Source organism: Polyodon spathula, chromosome 21 (assembly GCF_017654505.1).
Source record: "Polyodon spathula isolate WHYD16114869_AA chromosome 21, ASM1765450v1, whole genome shotgun sequence".
NCBI classification, from domain to species: Eukaryota; Metazoa; Chordata; class Actinopteri; order Acipenseriformes; family Polyodontidae; genus Polyodon; species Polyodon spathula.
The window spans coordinates 24,792,430-24,811,080 of NC_054554.1; the positions used below are offsets into that span (position 1 = coordinate 24,792,430).

The 18,651-nt window shown below is 38.2% G+C and overlaps 2 protein-coding genes across 2 annotated transcripts; both read right to left on the reverse strand.

Moving 5' to 3' along the window:
- Positions 1–1,228: 1,228 nt before the first annotated feature.
- Positions 1,229–7,554, reverse strand: LOC121296724 (chromobox protein homolog 2-like). The gene is made up of 5 exons (XM_041222499.1): positions 7,392–7,554; positions 7,251–7,294; positions 5,694–5,759; positions 4,314–4,383; positions 1,229–4,213 (listed from the first exon to the last, which is right to left on the reverse strand). The coding sequence occupies exons 1-5, from the start codon at positions 7,461–7,463 to the stop codon at positions 2,750–2,752; spliced, it is 1,716 nt and encodes a 571-aa protein (XP_041078433.1). The 5' UTR covers positions 7,464–7,554; the 3' UTR covers positions 1,229–2,749.
- A 4,087-nt stretch (positions 7,555–11,641) lies between these two features.
- LOC121296248 (ectonucleotide pyrophosphatase/phosphodiesterase family member 7-like) lies at positions 11,642–17,254 on the reverse strand. Its single transcript, XM_041221588.1, has 6 exons — positions 17,008–17,254; positions 16,622–16,767; positions 15,620–16,249; positions 13,517–13,748; positions 12,647–12,773; positions 11,642–11,699 (listed from the first exon to the last, which is right to left on the reverse strand). Exons 1-6 carry the CDS (start codon positions 17,252–17,254, stop codon positions 11,642–11,644), a joined length of 1,440 nt encoding a protein of 479 aa, XP_041077522.1.
- Positions 17,255–18,651: the final 1,397 nt, after the last annotated feature.

Below are 18,651 nucleotides of genomic sequence, written 5' to 3' on the forward strand. Positions count from 1 at the left end.
TATAATAAAGGATACGTCCTTTTTAACATAGCAAATCATTTTTATTATAGTATTTTGAAACAGATTTTAACACATTGATTTTAATCTAAACTTTATAAAGTTGAATAACTATGTTGCATCTTTTAATAGTCTTGTTTTCATGTACATATAGTACTGCTTTTGTTCACAATAGCGTCCTAAACTGTAATGGAAGTGAATTGACAGACAGGGTTAAAGAGAGCAGTGGAGTTGCTTGGAAAGTACTTGCAATGCCAAGTGAATTATTTTACTAGTTCCCTGACACTGACATTTACTCATCCTGTTGAGTGGAGGCTATATATTATGCATGCATTGTTATGAGCCCACCAATTCTAGGAGTGTCTGCCATGAATGTAGTTCCTTTGGTTAATCCAAAATGCAGAAATCGTTCAAGGCTTCCTCACTTAATTTCCTGTCCCTTGGTGCGCACACTCGATTGGCTGAACCATATTGCAATAAAGTAGGTCCCAAAATATTGCGCATAGAACCCAGATCCAGTTTTAGGGGCTAGCAACCAGGGCAATTGCCCAGGACCCCTCTAAGCTAAATTAGGTCATAGCCGGAGTAGTGACAAACGGTAATGCAAAAATTCATTAGTATACCACATCTCACCTTAAAATGGCATAGTCTAGTTAACAACACTGTTTAAATTTTACACAGTTGTTAATATAAAATGGTATCATTAGCTTTTAACAGGTACGCAACAATAATTAGGCCTACCGATCTTTTACATGCATTCTGAATTTTTTAGGTGATTTGTGTATTACGTGAAAGCCCTTTTCCAAGCAAAGTAGCAGTGGAAGTCGTCCGATGTGCAGGTGGGAGGAGGGAGGTAGGGGCCCTCACGATTCTATTGCCGACTCTCAGAACCATACAGTTTCTCCTTGCTATATCTCTGAAACCCTTCTTTTTAATTTAGGTTGTATAAATAACTATTCTTATGAATTTAACAAAATAAGATTCTATATTCAGTGTTTCATATTTTGCACCTTTTTTTTATATAAACAATCATATTCTGACCAACCGAGGATCCCATAGAATGGATTCAATTCAATACGATTGGCGGTTCCCATATTAGATTCTTCATGCTTAGGGATTCTGTTTATTCTTATTATGATGACTGGTTTAGAACAACCCTGTACTTCACCATAGGCATAATGACACCAGTAGATAAAACACATACACAAAGATGCATCCATTTATTCTTTTTTTATTAAAAGTAATATGAAGGCTAATAAAACAGCATTGCAGTAAATAAACAGAGATGTGTAGCACCTTTCTAGTGTTTTTAAATAAATAAAACCAGACTAGATTTCAGTCTAATAACATAGTTAGTAACAGATAAAATATTGGAGGAACACTAATGACTGAACCACACTCATTACAGCTGCACAAGTTTAAATGACTTTATACAAGTTTACAGTTTCTATATTCATACTGTTTGTATTCCTTTACCGGCTGTGCGTGAAAGAGCTAGAACATGAATCGGACTGTTTAAAAATATTGACTTTGTATTTTATTGCCACGGTCAATTTGTTATACAAAAACAAGCTGCCAAAAACTTGTGTTTCAAAAACATATTTGTGCGTTACACTTAACATAAAATATTGGACACAATGGAAATTCAAAGGTCACAAAAATCATGCTGTGCTATTTGGGGGAGGGGAGATGAACTATCTTGGCTAATCAAGCAAAGTAACTGATCATTCGCAAAATCTAAAGTAAACTTTGAAAGCCTGATGTAGTGTCTTGTTCCTGGGTGAATGTTTGTTTTGGCTCTGCACATGCATATATTGAAGTAAGAAAGCCGACTGGGTCCAAGTATTCTATTGGAACCAGGTCCTGCTTAATAAGGTTTTAATACATGCTGGTACAACTTCACAGAAGAACACACACGACAGCAATGTTTCACTCTCCAAAATGTGTTCAGTTAACCAGTCCTGCACGTGCAAGTGTCACCCAAATGCCATTTCCATGCAACCCGACCTTGAATAATCAACCACACACCATCTGGATGCAATGCAGTCAATCAGTAGTCATTTTGTATGACTAATGGTACTCAAAGATCGGAGGCACTGTTAAACAACTATTACCAGATAGACTATCACGGAAATGCATAATGTCTGTCATCAACTAGGTGATTTCTCTTTTTCCTCAAAGCATTCAAATTATATGGCCTGCAATACCTTTATGTACAGGACTAGGGAGTGTCTTTGAATAAAAAAAAAAAAAAAAAAAATAATAATAATAATAATAATAATAATAATAATAATAATAATAATAATAATAATAATAATAATAATAATCAGTACTTCAGGACTACATTGAAATGCATACACATTCGGTACTTTGTTGTTCTTTTTTTATTTTTTAAAAATGTTTGCGAAGCTCTTAAGGATCAATTCAGACACCCCTGCAGAGGCAATGCAGATGGGCTGGCAGCTTCAGAAGTAGTTTCTGCAGGGGCACCAAGAGACAGAGGAATATTATCGTATAGCGGATTAGCATGTAGAAGCTCACAGTACTAAATGCTAAATGCAAAGCAGAATTAGGAATTCACCGATACCAACAAGCATAGTTTTACTCTACAGATATAGATATTGAGTGTTTTTGCTACTACCATGAAGCACTTCCTTTCTCTGCATTGCTTTTGCTATATCTTCCCTACCTCCTCTCCCTCTCCGCAAACCTTTGCGTTATCCTAACCCCCTACTGCTGCATGCATCACAGTTCAATAGTGACGGATGTTGAAGAAGCCTACGCTGGTTGGGGACTCCTTCACAGTTACTGTCACCAGGTTAGCCGTCACGTCGGTGACAAAGACATGCTCTATCAGGCTGCGCGGGGGTTTCCAGTCCTGGTTGGTCTGCACAGAGATGGTCATGTTCCGCCCATTGCTGCAGAAGGAAGAATCCTGGTCTGACTCTGAACTCGTCTCCTCTTCCCCCGTGCTCATTTCACTTAAGACTTTAATTGCCGGCTTTCCACTCTCTTTCGAAGAAGTAGTGCTGCTCTCCTGCCTCTTCTTACTACTGTTCTGCACTTCTGTTGGCGGCGCTGGGATATTGTGTGATGGCTCCTTCTCAGTCTGCCCTGTCTTCTTGCCCCGTTTTGCCACTCCAGCCTTGTTGCTTTCTTCTGGCTTCCCCTGATCCCCTCCAGGGTGGCTATTTCTGTTGATCTGATGAGCGGAAGAAGCCATATTCAGCCTCAAGCTGTTACCCGGTTGGGTGTTTCCCCCAGAGATTTTTCTGTTTGGACTACCTGAGTTTTTTATACTGGACACCGGGATGTTGTTACCCGAAGCATTGCTGCCACTGACACTTTGCCCAAGCTTGTTGACACTCTGCAGGTTTAAAGCATGCAGGTTAAGTGCCTGGTTGGCGTTGCTCTTAGTGGGAGAAGACACATCAGCAGTGGATTTGTTGCCATTGTTCTGAAGCCGTGGCACTTGCGTCTTCCCCGGTAATTCTGTTTTTTTCTCGCTCGGAGAGCTGTGAGGAGTCTTATTCGCACCCTGATTAGTCAAGAGTCTGGAATTATGCAGGTTAAGTGCAGTAGCACCCTGTGATTTTGAGGAAATAATTTTCAAACCCAGCCCAGGGCTACATGCATTGGAAACTGAAACAGTAATACCTGGTTTGAGGTCTGCTGTGTTTTTATTTAGAGCTGGTCTGCCCACAGATGGAATATTTGGGGCTGCTGGCTGGTTTGGTCCAACCACTGCAGAATTCAAAGAGCTTTTTGCTACTTTTCCTGGTGTGAAAGAACCAGACATGTTGTTGGCATTTGGCAGTTCTTTCGTACTCCTGTTTAGCCCAGGGTAGGTAAAGCTAGCAGGCTGAAGGGGTTTCTTTATTTTTTCTTTGACTTTAAGCTCAGTGTCTTTCCCGGCTGTTTTTAGCACCTTTCGGGGAGATTTGTTTTTGCTGTTCGTCTTTTGCTCGGGGCGAATGATTTTCCGGCCTCGTTTCTTCTTGGCGGGGTCTATGTGTTCCGGCTTGGCAATGACTATCTGGGCCTTTTTCTGCGGTACAGGGTGCGATTCGTGACCCCGGGGCCCGGCCTTGGTCTCGTCGTCACTGTCCTCATTAGAGGAGGAGGAGGAGGATGAGGAGGAGGAAGATGAGGACGAAGATGATGATGACGATGAAGAAGAGCTGCTTGATTTGGTAACTTTTGGAACCTGTGGCTCCTGAACAAAGCACAGCAAAAACAAATACACGGCCATTAAGAACAAACGCCAACAATGGTAGCTTTACATCGCCGATTTTAAATTCTGCTTAACCACTCACCACGTTTTTGCGTGGTCGGCCCCTCGGTCTCTTCCCTTGTTTGCGGATCTGAGTTTCTTTTTCCTGTTCCCTGAGCAAAATAATAATAATAATAAAAAAAAAGCAATTCAGCGCTTGCACTGAAACAACCATTGTCAGTACAGTACTGAATACTGAATTAAAAACAGTTTTACATACTGCCAAAGTATATAAATTACACGTGTAATAAACAAAATGACATTGGGCATAGTTAATTCAACCACAAATAATTTAAAATAAATACTAACTATGCTAATAATACGTTATAAAGAGTAGAAAATAAGACTCAACAGTTTTTCAGTAGCAGGTATGTGCTTCAGTTTCATATGACTTCTACACAGCCCTGGGTGTTAAAAACAAGCTAAATGTAAAGCACGGAAAGACTAGTCTGCTTTATGAGTGTACACTTTGCCATGAAAACTTTTTTTTTTCTTTTTGCAGGATGTTCATTGCCATTTGTCTCACATATGCCCACATCAGTCTTGACTTTCAAATTAAACTTCCTGTGTTCAATGGAAATTTCAGCACAAGATTAAACCACAGCTTTAAGTGGGAGAAGTTAATTGTTCATCCTGTCAGCACATCAGACTAACACAACATGCACCTAATATGTGGTGGTTTGTTTAACAGATTTAGAGTCCAAGAAGAACATACAGCTATGCAGTTCAATAGATGTACGCTTATTTGACATGATTCCCGTAAGAAACAATCCTTGCATAATAATTTGTTTTAAAATATTTTAATCTGCCTGTCACTTCATTCAGTTTAAGGGATGGCTTCTAAAAGGCAATTCACTGGTCACCACTGAAGCCATTTTCAAAGAACACCTTCATTGTTTTCCTTCTGAATGTCACATTACCAGTGGCCTCTCTCTAAACATGTGTTCTCAGCTTCAACAACAGTAGCATTTGAGATAGGGTTTCTTTTTTAGAAGTGTGTCCAGATTGTTCTTTTAGAAGACAATAAGACGTACGTTGGCTGGTAGAAATCACGCTGGGAACACCCACACCGACAAAACTGACACAGAACATGGAACAAAAGTACCAAAACCCTGTCACCAGAGATCTGTTGTACACCAGAGACAGCAAAGAAAGCAGTAAGAATGCTATTTAACACACCAGACTATCTGTTATTAACTTAAAACAAAACCTGTCAAAATCTAGAAGGTGAAATGCATTTCTAAAAAGTGATATTTCATGTACACAATGTGACAGGTAAAAGACATGGGAGTCTCAAGATTTTTGTGTAAGTGATTTGAAAGTTCTGAATCACTGAGACCCAGTTTTACAGCTCCATTGTTTACACAAGGTCACACATTTAAAGATTCTTTGAAACTGACCTTTCCTGCTCAAAGCATCTTACCTTTTGTGGAATGCAGCCAGAAGTCTGGGGTCAAGAATATTCTCTTGCGGTTCCCAGCTATTGTGTCTGAAACAAAATAATATTACAAATTATGATATTATTAATGATTAACGTGTAAACAAGTGACCTTTTAGGGTTCTAGGTATTTCCACTGTTCTAATTGTAGCCATTGTAAGCAAAAAAGCACAAAAACTTTACTTAACTCAAGAGATAGATAAAATTAAAGCTGCACTAGGATGTTCTCATATATCATCACAAACAGTAAAACGGGAAAAAATCTAAATGTAAAATAATTGCTTTTTTACAACTAGCAAAAAGGTCTATAGTATGTCAATGTTTTTTTTTATTACATTTCATTATATATATATATATATATATATATATATATATATATATATATATATATATATATATATATATATATATATATATAATATGTCGGATTTCCTTGAGAGACAAGGGGGTGGTCTGTTTTCACACTGATAGATCAATGCACAATTCCAAATCCTATAGCAGTGTATTAATGAGCAGGGGTAGGGACAGGACATATGAGAAGGGGGAATGGTGCAGATAATGATGAATAGCAAGCGTGATTGACAGGATAGACCCTATTGATGCGGGATTAGGTTCAACAATGTGGCAGGAGCACAAATAGCAGGAAGGGCAGGGAAATGAAAAAGACTGCAGGACCAGAGCATGCATAAAGAAAACGGAAAGGGATTTTGAGGGGCAGCTGGGGCTGAACAGCTTATAAAACAATATCGTGCTTATCTTAGCGAGAGACTTTCTGTTACTTACGCAGCACACGATCGCAGTTTTAGAGTTAAACAAACCTAAACGACATCCAAACTAAATTACACATAACTGAGAATATGTTTTAAATAACGCGCAATGTTTGCATAAAGATTTATTGTTTGTTTGCTATATTGAACTACGACTTTACAGCAAGATTTACTAAATAAACGATAAACCGACCATGAACATAACATTGTGAGATACTCAGTGGTCTGTATAATGTATAATAATAATAATAATAATAATAATAATAATAATAATAATAATAATAATAATAAAAAATACAAAACAACAAAGTTAATAAATAAAACCGAATCATTCACACACCGTCAAACAAATCTTTTCAACAGCCACGCATACAATAAATCCATTATACAACTGTATATAAGACCGAGTTGGGTAAATAGTTTTAGATTTAAAATTCTCTCTCTCTCTCTCTCTCTCTCTCTCTCTCTCTCTCTCTCTATATATATATATATATATATATATAAAATAGCTCAAAGACCCAGCTGTCCTATATCTATCTATCTATCTACCTATCTATATTATATATAAGAAAGAAAGAAAGAGGGTTATGACTCTTAAAAGATGTGAAATTAAAACGTCGCTGTTACACATGTGAACAAAATAAGGCAGAATTGCAGTGATAGTGTGGTAATAGTGATGCGGTTAGTCTAGTCAGAAAACACAAAGTTAGGCAAGGCAAGCAACAAGCGGCACGTTGTTGTTGTTTTCATTGTTCCAGTCAGCAGCAGCACTCACTTGGAGGACCAGCCTCTCCACTTCACCAGATACTCCGACTTCCCCTGTGAACATAAAGCAAGAAAACATCAGCCACTCTGATCCGAACCTAACGGGTTCTATCAACAGGGGTCCGGCCCATGGTTTTCGCCGGGTTCTAACCTTTCGGAATCTCTTGTTGAGAATGCATTCAGCGTCAAAGACCTGCTCCTCCACGGCGCTCAGCTCCTCCATGGCTGCTGGAGTACTTCTTGTGCACTTTTATTATCCGTTCATGAAATTAGAAAAAAAGAGGGCGGAAAAAAAAAAAAAACCGCACATAAAGCTTGTCCCCTCGCAGGCGCCGTCCTCCCCACACCACCAAGCGCTTTTGCAAAACGTCACCACTGCCTCTTTTTCCCAAAATTTGCACTAGCCAATCAGAGTAGAGGTTTGCTTATTTGTGGACCGCTGCCCTTGCTTTGACAAGCCGTGGGTGTTTAGAGCGTTGATTATTATGCAGGTCTGAGACATATGCTCCCTGTAGCATTTACTAATAAAACTAAACTAAAATATCACACCAGTATGAAATAATACAAATATAAAACACTATACAGTATCCTACAGTTGGCAAAACTTTCATCAGTGTCACTCATTGTCAGTGAAAGGAGCTATTTAAAAAGCATAACAATGTAAAAACTATGATATCAAAAACAGGACAAATCGGGATTAAAAATCTGTTTTGCAAAAAAAAAAAAAAAAAAAAAAAAAAAAAAAAAAGGATGAGATTCACATCTAGCCACATCTACGTTTTGAAATTGTACAGAACATGTAGATATTATTTTTTTTTTAAAATGTAATAAATAAAACTATTTCTAAAGAACATATGCCATGTAGCAGATGGTTCACAGACAGCAATTCTTTATTTTCTCCTGCACTATTAACAAGCCCTTTATCTTAATACTGGTTATAGTTATACAGTTCTATTTAAAGGTCTATGCAAAATTGTAACACGTATATATATATATATAATACACACACACGGGTAATAACTGAATGCAAAACTATCTAATATAGTCTACCCGAAATATATGCAAAAATATTATGCACATTTTATACACAGCCCATGTCACAAATGTTAGCAAATAAATAATTATTGGCTGTTCATTATATATATCCCAAAATATGTGAATTACACCAGCAAAGTCTTAAACTTTCTTCACCTGATTATTTTTGCGCTAATTGTTTATTCTAAAGCGTTGAGTAAATACTCAGCTGTTTCAGTAACCTCCGTGATTATTTTGAATTCTTAAACCCGTGGTTTATGACCTCGATCTCAACTCACAGATCTCCTGCAACACAACATTGTCATTAAAAATAGGTTTGCAGGTTTCCTTATTTAGGCGCGGTTCCAAATAAAAATGTGTACCGGATAGTTCTTAAAGTATTTCATGCGAACTATAACAGGAAAAAAAAACAAAAAACAAACAAAAAAAAAAAAACACATGATAACCACAACACTTACACTGTCCCACCTAAGAAAATGATTTTTAAAAATGCTAAAACTGTTCCATATTTTTACAGACAACACGTGATTACTCCTTGCGTTGCATATTTCTGAAGTGAAGTGATACCAAATAAGGATCAGCAAACCGAATGTGCATCTTCATTATAATACTGATCACCTTTAATGAGAGTGTTATTCTGCAAGATCAGCGTGCTCAACAACCTGGATCGTCTGGGTTAAATATTACCTTTTCCGTGAGGCGAGTATCACTTTCAAAATGCGATCCTCTACTTACTGACATCTTGTGGCTTAAAGTGAAATTGCATGTGCTATTTACTGTTTCTGAGTGAGTATGTGGGCGACTTCGGCTTTTGAAAATAAGGTACTGAACGACTAAGTACATTATTATTTTCACACATTAAAATCAAGTTTAATTAAATAACGAAAGACAAGAATTAACAGACTGGAGCTGTCAATGTATGTAGCTATCACAAGTCGATAAGGTTTGTCTTGTATGCATAGGAACACAATGCATTCAAAACATATTTTAAAGTAGTCGAAACAAATATATTTGCTTGTTTAAAACAAATGTACAGTTAAATAAGAATATTACTGTCTTGGATTGTTCATATACTGTAAAACTATTGGTTCATCACTTGGGCCATACAGGTGGAGACATTCAATGGGTTTAACGAAATGTAATCCAATCAACATTAATTTTTGATGTTAATTCCATTTTACCTTCTACTCGAGCGAAGAACCTGGGTGTTATGGACCCTGAGATTTATTTTGATCTCCATATTAACTCTTGTCAGAATAGATTTGTATCATTTGAGAAATGTTGCCAAATTAAAATCTGTGCTGGGTGTGAGGGACCCAGAGATGTTGGTACACGCATTTATAACTTCTCGACTTAATTACTGCAGTTGTTTGTTTGTTTGTTTGTTTGTTTGTTAGTATACCTGCCACTACATTCAGAAGGCTTCGGCTTTCTCATACTTCTCGTTCTCAACACATTACTCCAGTGCTCTGGTCCTTACATTGGTTACCAGTGAGCTAATTCACTATAAAGATGCTGTAATAACTTGAGGCCTTTCATGGATAAGAATCACCCTATCTATCTCCAAGAACTACTAACTCCGTATGCCGTGGCGTGAAGAGCGCTATATACAAATACATTTATATTGCATTGGATTGTATTCATCCGGCCGGATTATGATTGCCTTCAAAATATATGGAGGAAAACATGTCCGTTTAACTATTAAGTAAAAATGGTATTTGTTACCGAATAACTGATAACGAAACTGACGTCAGGAACGGTGCTGGGCTCTGTCCGTGGTCCTGAACCATTTGGACAACAACCAGGGAGACAGGCAGGAGCCAAGGTAGTCGTGAGCACCTGGGTCAACCACGTGATGACCAGCCTCGTTTCCACTGTCCGTAGGTGATCATTATAACTAAGGAGTACCGATACTATAGCAATTCAAATATATTTTATAACAGTCACTATGGTAAGATAATACGAACATGGGGTGATCCCAGCTTACTATATGCAATTATAAATAAAAAGCACCAGCACTGAAATGTTTACAGTATGTCTTAGTAATACATTGCAGTCTGTTCAAGGTTTTCAAACATATTTATTTGTTATAGCAAGCTTGGTTAAAGATGCATTTATGTATTCGCACTCCTGCAATGCTTTTATACAATTACAATATCTAGTCACAAACTGATATTCACAAGCGAAATGTTATATCATATATATATAATATTACTATATAGATATATATATATATATATATATATATATATATATATATATATATATATATATATTGCAACAGGTATCAAAAGGTCATTTGGGATTTTTCTTACATTTGGATGAAAAAATATTTATCCCAACATTCAACATTCTCATCTCACTAGGTCTATGACACAGGCTTGGATTTTGGAATGATGATTAACCCTGTAGTTTTATGAAATTGATAAATATGCTTAGCGTAAACAACACTGTCCAATTAAGCCCTGGCCCTTTAAATCTTGCTTAAGATTTGAGGCTAGTATGGACACGCAAAGTGAAAAAGATGAAACGGGATAAAACTTGAAGTTTATTTACTTTGCAGGTGTGGCACAGTTTTCCACTGGCTGGTTTGGACAAAACCCTGAGACAAACTACGGTACAGGTTTATTATGTTTTCTGTTTGTTTACATCTGTGCAAACAAAGTACACAAACACAATGACTAGATCAAGGTTAGGAACATATACACAATTTAAAATATTAAATTGTCTAAGAATTGTATTGTATAATTAAGTTATTCTTGTATGTTTTAAGCTATTACACAACTGTTTTCTCAATTTCCACTTTCAACATGTGTCCTTATGGGACTACTCTTCGTTATTTAGATGTTTATTCATCGTAGGTTGAACGTGTACTGTGTAGTCCTATAGGAAGAGTGAAGGTGCAGTACCCACTTTTGCACCTTGCTGAATTTTGCCACTGGTTCACATAGATGTAAGACAGATGGATTTAGAACAATGCTCATTCTATGCAATTTAATCTCTGTTATCACTGGCTTTCGAAATCAGGTGATAGTTCTCAAAGTGTATCCTTACAGTTCCAAATTGGGATGCCATAACATTTGTGATGGACTGTATTAGTGGAAGTATTCTTTAAAGAGTGACAGTTTCCTTGAAATATCATGGACTGGCCATGACTTCAAAATGGAACTGAAGGTTCTTTATTTGTGTATTTATGTATTTATTTTAATCTATGTGTTCTTTTGAGAAATAAAAGCATGCTGGTGCTGTGACACGAAAAAAAAAAATCTTTTAATGTAGTGCTATTTCATTGAAGTTAAGATGCTGTTTTTTTTTTTTTTTCTCAGTGGTCACTATATAGGCTCTATGATCTTCTAATGCACCTAATCAGAAACTTGTTGCTGCCTCCTTAGCTTCCCTTCCATCATGGATTTGTTCTTTGGCTCTGAAAGTAAAGAAGTAACATTGAAGCAATATATTCCTTATAGGATTTTTCATATAGTCTATAGGTTTCACTAGATTTATTTATATAGACATTTTTCTTTACAAGGACTTTTATGAGTTTTATGATCAGGTGAAATAAATTGACAAGTGAAATCCAGACTTAACATCACACCAAGGTCAGCCGATAATAAATGCAACTCAATTAGTTTTAATTTGATTCCATATTATGGTTATTAGTGTGTTAGGAAATTTGAAACTGATTACAAATTAACATAGTTCTGATCAAATGTATTTACTGAAGCGATGCATTGGACTTTGACTTCTTTGTTTGTTTCAGTACCTTTAAGTCCTGTGTTTAGAATACCCTGGGGCCTCCTGGTCGATTCTGGGCTTTGGTTTTAATTGTGTTTTATTTTATTGCCTGTGTATATTTGGGTTTTGCTGCTGGCTTCTCATATATCGTATTGTGATACAGTTGTGTAATGTGATATTTGATTAAACACTCTGTCTAACTACAATATTTGTAGTTTGGAAAATTGTTTTTGAATGGTAAATGTGACTTAATTGTGCCTTTTTAATGAGAAAGATCATTTTTTTGTGATCTATACCTTATCTGGACCTGCATATTGAGATATCCATATGTATTTTAGGGTTACCCCAAGCCAGGCTAAGCTTCACGCTCAATGGATAAATACAAACCCAATAAAGTTCAGATAATTATAAAATGTAACGAAGAAAAATATGAGGTGTATTGAGTTTTCATAAAGGAAACAATGTGGAAATTATTGCATTAGAGTGGTATTGACCATAAATAATACTTTCAAATGTCTGTCTCATCCTCTGAGCCTGTGACGAAGTCCCCTCAGCAATTCAATGGAGTTTGTCTCTAAGTATTCTCTCTTCCCAAATGGCAAAGTAGTGAGTGGGTTCAGATTTTTGTGCACATACCGCATGCTCTCCTTTCTCCTGCGTCGTGCTGTATGAACAATGAAGACCACACCTATCAGAAACAGAAAGCAAGCCACACTGACAAGGCCAATGAAGACCTGTGACTCCAGGGAATAGGTTTCAGACTCTGAAAGACAGAAGATATTGAGATTTTTTTTTTTTTTTTTCTGTCGTTATTAGAACAACGCTGTCAAACCTGCCTGATAAATATTCGGGGGTCCATCTCAAAGTGCTCTAAATAGACAGAAAATAAAAATAAAAGTACAAAAATAAATAACCACATGTGAACTATCAACATAATACAGTAAACATGTAAAGAGACACTTTGTAACAGAAACTCTATAGTAGAGCCAATGACTTTTTTAAAGACTGGTGAAGAAGGGACATACAACCTGGGTTTTAAAAAGGTTATGTAAAGTTCATTGTCCTTTCTAATATCTTTTCAGTACCCTGATGCAGCTATAAAGTGTCTGTAGTTTCAAAAGATAGCAGGCTTATCTGATGGGCTGAAAGTCTGTATACTGCACTAAGAGAGCAACAGATACACACTGTTCAGTACACTTAAAATAACTAAAACATGCCCACACTATCTGTCTGTGCATTATACGACTGGTAACACAATACATTTCATTTTCAAGTCTTTGTAACAATAACTTTAGGGGACATTGACAAATTTGTGGAAGGCTATTCTGCTTTTTGTGTCTCTGTTCTCATCCCAAGCATGTGTAATAAGGTTAAAATCAATTTAAATATAGACCAGGAAGGCATATTCTTATTTCTATATGAAAATTTCTCAATTATGCAACAGTTAATACTCGTTGTGAATCCCTCCTAAATGGTGACCCTAAAGCTTTTGTTGAACTCACTCACCTTTATTGCCTTGTGTGTTCAGCATGTGTCTGGTGCGCTCAATGGAGCCGTCATTGGGTTCAGGCTTGATTCTCAGCAGCTCGCACATCAGAGCATAGACCTCAACCGTCTCAATAGGATCCACAATTAGGTTCTTCTTAAAGCCTGGGCCAATTGCACGAAAAATGGTTTTCATATCCATGGCTTCATTGTCGAACCCATGCTCACCCATGTTATTTTGGACTGGGAAATACTGAAAAAACACAAAGTAAGAAGACTCCTGAGAGTACGTTTTCAGCTTTACAACTTTAGAAAAATACTTCAAATGTAGAGAGGGATAGAAAATGGCTAAATTGATAGGTTTCTGGTCAAGCGAATTTCACAAAGCATTCAGAAAGAGGGAAAAACTAACTTAAATTAGCCTCTGGAGTTATTTATCTAAAGTTTTGTAACATTAATACTTTGTAAATGTTTTGTAAATCTGTCTCTTTGTGCTACTTAAATTCATTATATTAGAAGAATCATTTTTTTATTCATTTTTAGTAAGAACAGTGACATCTGCTCTGGTGTAATTGCAAGTGTCTGACCAGAAGGTGTCACTGTTGGCATATATAAAGAGAACTAAATCAGAACCTACTGGAAAATACTTTGAGGCTTGTTCCCTTGCAGTTTGAAGATGACCGCCAAATAAATACTTTTGGGATATTCGCTGAGCATTTTATATCAAAGCTGCCGATAGACCCCTCTGCGGAGTGACGTCCTTGGTCCTGCCTCACCGAGGTAATAAATAGTCATTATGCGGAGACGTCAGTCTCTTTTGCCTTTCACAGACAGGTAGGTAAGGTGGTGAGTATTACTGTAAAGCCTTTTTTCCAGTTGCGATTAACTCATTAGAGTGCCTTCTTCGAGTTTTTGTCAGTTCCCTTGCAATTAATTGCTGGAAGTAGGCTTGCCACTTCTCAGGAATCAGAAACTCATTAACTAAAAGCTGAGCTAACGCTACGCAACTGTGTTTCGTTTAAAAGAAAAAAAAAACACTTTCTTCATCAGCCTACATCGCGCGGTGATTTCAGCCTGTTTTCTAACCTCTACAGCTTGCTGCACGTTCCTTCTGTTTTTTCCTTTGCTCTTTGCAGCCGTAAAAAAAAAAAAGGAGAGAAGGGCGACACGACCCTCCAGCAAGTCTGGCCTTGCTCTGCAACCAAATGGCCCAAATACTCGAGCACTTGAGCAGGCAGCAGGATGTGCTGTCCCTAGCGACCTCCTGGGACGAGGAATCCTTCTTGTGAGTCTCAGGATCCAGACCTGACTCAGGTAATGGCCTCTAGCTCCGAGCTCGCCTCGGAGCCTGAGATTCCAGCACCCTCAAGCTCGGTTCGGGCGCAGATGGAAAGGACCGCCAACTTCCTCCAGGTACTCTGGAAGGCAAGCTCTGAGCCGCGCAAGTCTGTTTTCAGACCAGCACACATGTCGACCCCCCAGCCCTTTCCGGCGTTCCCAGATTTCCTGGAGGAAGTCAAATCCTCTTGCAACACCCGGCCTCAGCACCCAGCCTTTGCCAGCTGCTCCAAGGCCAGCCCTAGGAGATCCCGCTGCGCATGGATCTCCTCAGTCATGCGAAAGGCATACTCTGTCACCCAGATCCAGGCAATTTCCAACTGTGGGTTAGGTTTAGGGGTTTTTGAGCCCTGGTTTCTAAATACATACAAGTCTACATCTCACTCAAAAAGATTTATTTGATTATGGGTGCAATAAGCCTGCTGACAAACATAGCTCTGAGAGGCTATGCAAATGTTCCCAAATGCTCCCTGTTCATTTCTTTCAGATGACTCTTCACAAAAAGAAGCTATAGATTATTGTGTTTCAGGGTATTTAATTAGGCACACATTGCATAGTAGTTTCAGATTTACCAAGAGCTTAATTAGTTAGTCACAACTGAGCTCAAATAAACCTGGAAGACCACAAGCATAGGTGAAACTAATTAAGCTCATTAGCCTCAAAATCTGTTTCATTGCATTACACGATTTAGCATAAATATTTGAAGAGTCAAATTTCTAATTCTGAAATGCCTAATGCTTTACTTGAAAATGCTGCCTCATCCCAACATATTTGCCAAATACTTACCCCACTAATGACGTATCCTGGATCCGCCAACATCACAATGGGAAGGATCCGAGGATTGTTTGTGTATTGTAATCTGGCGGGCAATTCTTCCTTCTTGTAAACATGCAGGTTGGGATGTCCATTCTTCAGAGCATTGTAGACCTTCTCCAACTGCCCTTCTTTTGGAAGGAGGAATCCAGTGGGACCATAGTCAATAAGTTGGAACTTGATGTCCTGGAAGGAGAAGCCAGAGATCTGGGACAGGACGATCTCTTTAATTGCAGGCTTCCTGAGGACGGTGCTCATGCCGTGATCTGCTGTGATGATAAGATTGAGTCTGTTCTCGAGCCCATGTTGCTGGGCTTGGCTCCGGAGGTAGCCCACAGTGCGGTCCACCTGACTCACCATGTCCCGTGTCTTTTGGGAGTCTGGCCCGTGTTTGTGCCCAGATAAGTCGGGCTCTCCGAAATACAGTGTCACAAAATCAAGATCCTGTTGGGTGAACCAGTCCATCACCATGTCAATTTTCTCTCGCCATACTGTCTCGTTAGAATAGTTGTAAAACCGGGGCTCCACCTCGCTCATGCCAACCTTCTCACCTTGGTAGGTGGCAGCAGTACCAGGGAAGTGGACTGATCCAGCCTTCAAACCCTGAGAGCAAAACAAAGCCATTATTAGTTTTTTACCAGACAGTTAGTAGAAACATGGTTAAGGATAGTTCTTATTACTTTACAAGTGTCAGATATGGAAGTATGTTTGAATTTCTAATTGTATTCTCTCTATAACACTGTAATTAGGGGCCATATAACCAGCTTTGTAGTCTACTGAGGACTGATAGAGAGAACACTGCGACATCTGAAAAATGTTCATACAGAATACAACTCAAACACAAGCTGTATAGACCAACACAGTATACAGGAGTTAAGCAGGCTTGATTTTTTTTTAGGTTAACACCTTCATAATATCAGGGACATGTCCTAGAAAGAACTAATACAACAAGATACCTGTAAAATAATACAGTACCTGTCTTTGCGCTGTTACCCAGATGGGCAAGCTGCCATTGTCCCACCATTCATTGACAAACTGTGTGAGGTAGTAAGGTTTTTTCTCTCCTGTCGTCGTGTTAAACCACATGTTGTGGATCACTCCATGATTCTCAATGTACTTCCCTGCAAGAAACAGTGGGGTCATGTTCTCAATCAGTTTGATGTTTTAAATTTTGACTGACTCCCAGTTTTCCATGTTCTCCCAATTTAGCACTAAATTAATTCTTATAGGATTCATGTGAAGGATTCAGCACATGTTAGCAAGCAATTGATAAGTGATGACTATTACTGAAAATCAGGCTGACCAGATAAATAAATACAGCAGCCTATGTTATCCCGAAATGAGACCGGTACCCCTCCTACCTGTGAGCAGTGTGAAGTGAGATGGGCTGGTGATGGTGATATAAGGCGGGGTGGCGTATTTCGCCTTGACCCCCTCTCTAGCCATGGCATCCAGATTCGGGGTGTCCACGTCCTGGTCGTAGTCCCATCGGAAGCCGTCGAAGGAGATAAGAAGCACTTTAACCCGAGCCTTGCTTCCCCTGTCCTTTAGGGGAGCGCTAAGAGCCTGGGGAAGCAGCGCAAGGCACACAAGCAGCTTACACAACATCCTCTCCTGTCCTGACCTGCACAACAAGTGCTCTTCAAACTCCACCGGTGAAAAGTTAAGAGCAAAGTGTCAGAGGCTATCTTATCCTCCTGATGATCTTTATGGTTAGTCTACAGTTCAGTTTATCGCTGAGACCTTAGAATTAAGTTTGTGAAAAACAGAACAAAAAAACAAGATAAATGCTAAAATAACATATATACAATGAGGCTACCTATAGCACTTGCACTATATGAAGTTTGATCAATTTCCAGGGTATTTACCAGGAGCAGTGGAAAGCCGATTTGGAAGCTTGTTTAACCCTTTATCTGCATTGTCAGGACTCCACCATTGCCTCTAGGGTTATGTTAGCAGCATGCTGTTGGATATGCAGATACACTACAAAATACAAATACAGAAGTACAATGTTGCTTACACTTTTGTAATTTTTTAAAATTATGATATTATTAGTATTTACATGAAACTTTGTGAAATACACGTTGTTAACGATAACCATTACAACTTGTTTCTGACATTTTTCTCCACTAAAGTGTCACTATAGAGCACCCCTTTTAGAGCCCCTTATTCTTTCTTTGCTGGACAGTGAGAATTCCATTTAACACATGCTGCGTCATTCGACTTTACTGAAAGTGATAGAGGTGAGTGACACTGTTTAATATTTCATTCAGAAGTCTCTTATTCATTCTGGCACAGCCTATTAGAAACTTGTCATGTTTTTACAGTTTTGTCTGCATGTGTTTGGGGGGTTATTTGTGACCCTTAAACATTGCTCTTTAATAACCCTTAGAGATGAAAGATGAAAACCAAATCAAAGTGCAAACTGTACACATTTTACATAGGATTAACTCTTGTATGGTACTTGAAAACTGAAATCACAGATAAAGCACCTTGATTAGTGACTCTTAAGAGACTGCAAACTAAGTAATTACAGTAATAACAATATAGGATTTAAAGCATGACAATCCAGTTATTACTAATAACTGTAGTACTTTTAAAACATAGAGTAGATACAGGTCTTTAAGTACTGCACTTAAATGTGAAGTGTGCATAACACAAGCTGGTGAAACAAAATGTGAAAGAATCCAGAACAGTGTTTCAGAAGTATGGTTTACATTCTTCTCTGATTAAGAATCCTCCCTATACATTCCACTATGACATGCTTTTCATAGAGATCCACAATTGTTTTTCCGTTAACATGTTGGTCCTGTGAATATGTGAAGCACAGAGCATGCTATGTACGTTAAGGTATAACTATTGGAAACTGAGTTAAGTAGACATGCATTTTGGCTAGTGCAATGAAAAAGACACTAGCTGAAAACATTGTCTTTTGTCAACTGCTAATATCCCTGTCTTCACAACAACTGAAACAGCTGAGTAAAGCACTGGCTCACACTGACTGT

Bases quoted from the DNA above. Each gene is read 5' to 3' on its own strand.
- LOC121296724 (XM_041222499.1), bottom strand. From the start codon at position 7,463: ATGGAGGAGCTGAGCGCCGTGGAGGAGCAGGTCTTTGACGCTGAATGC. The intron at 5,760-7,250 runs GTGAGTGCTGCT...ATTTTGTTTCAG, and splicing joins TGGAGAGGCTGGTCCTCCAA to ACACAATAGCTGGGAACCGC. The intron at 4,384-5,693 runs GTAAGATGCTTT...TATTTTGCTCAG, and splicing joins CTGGCTGCATTCCACAAAAG to GGAACAGGAAAAAGAAACTC.
- LOC121296248 (XM_041221588.1), bottom strand. From the start codon at position 17,254: ATGTTGTGTAAGCTGCTTGTGTGCCTTGCGCTGCTTCCCCAGGCTCTT. The intron at 16,768-17,007 runs GTAGGAGGGGTA...TGTTTCTTGCAG, and splicing joins TCACTTCACACTGCTCACAG to GGAAGTACATTGAGAATCAT. The intron at 16,250-16,621 runs GTACTGTATTAT...TTTTGCTCTCAG, and splicing joins GGGTAACAGCGCAAAGACAG to GGTTTGAAGGCTGGATCAGT.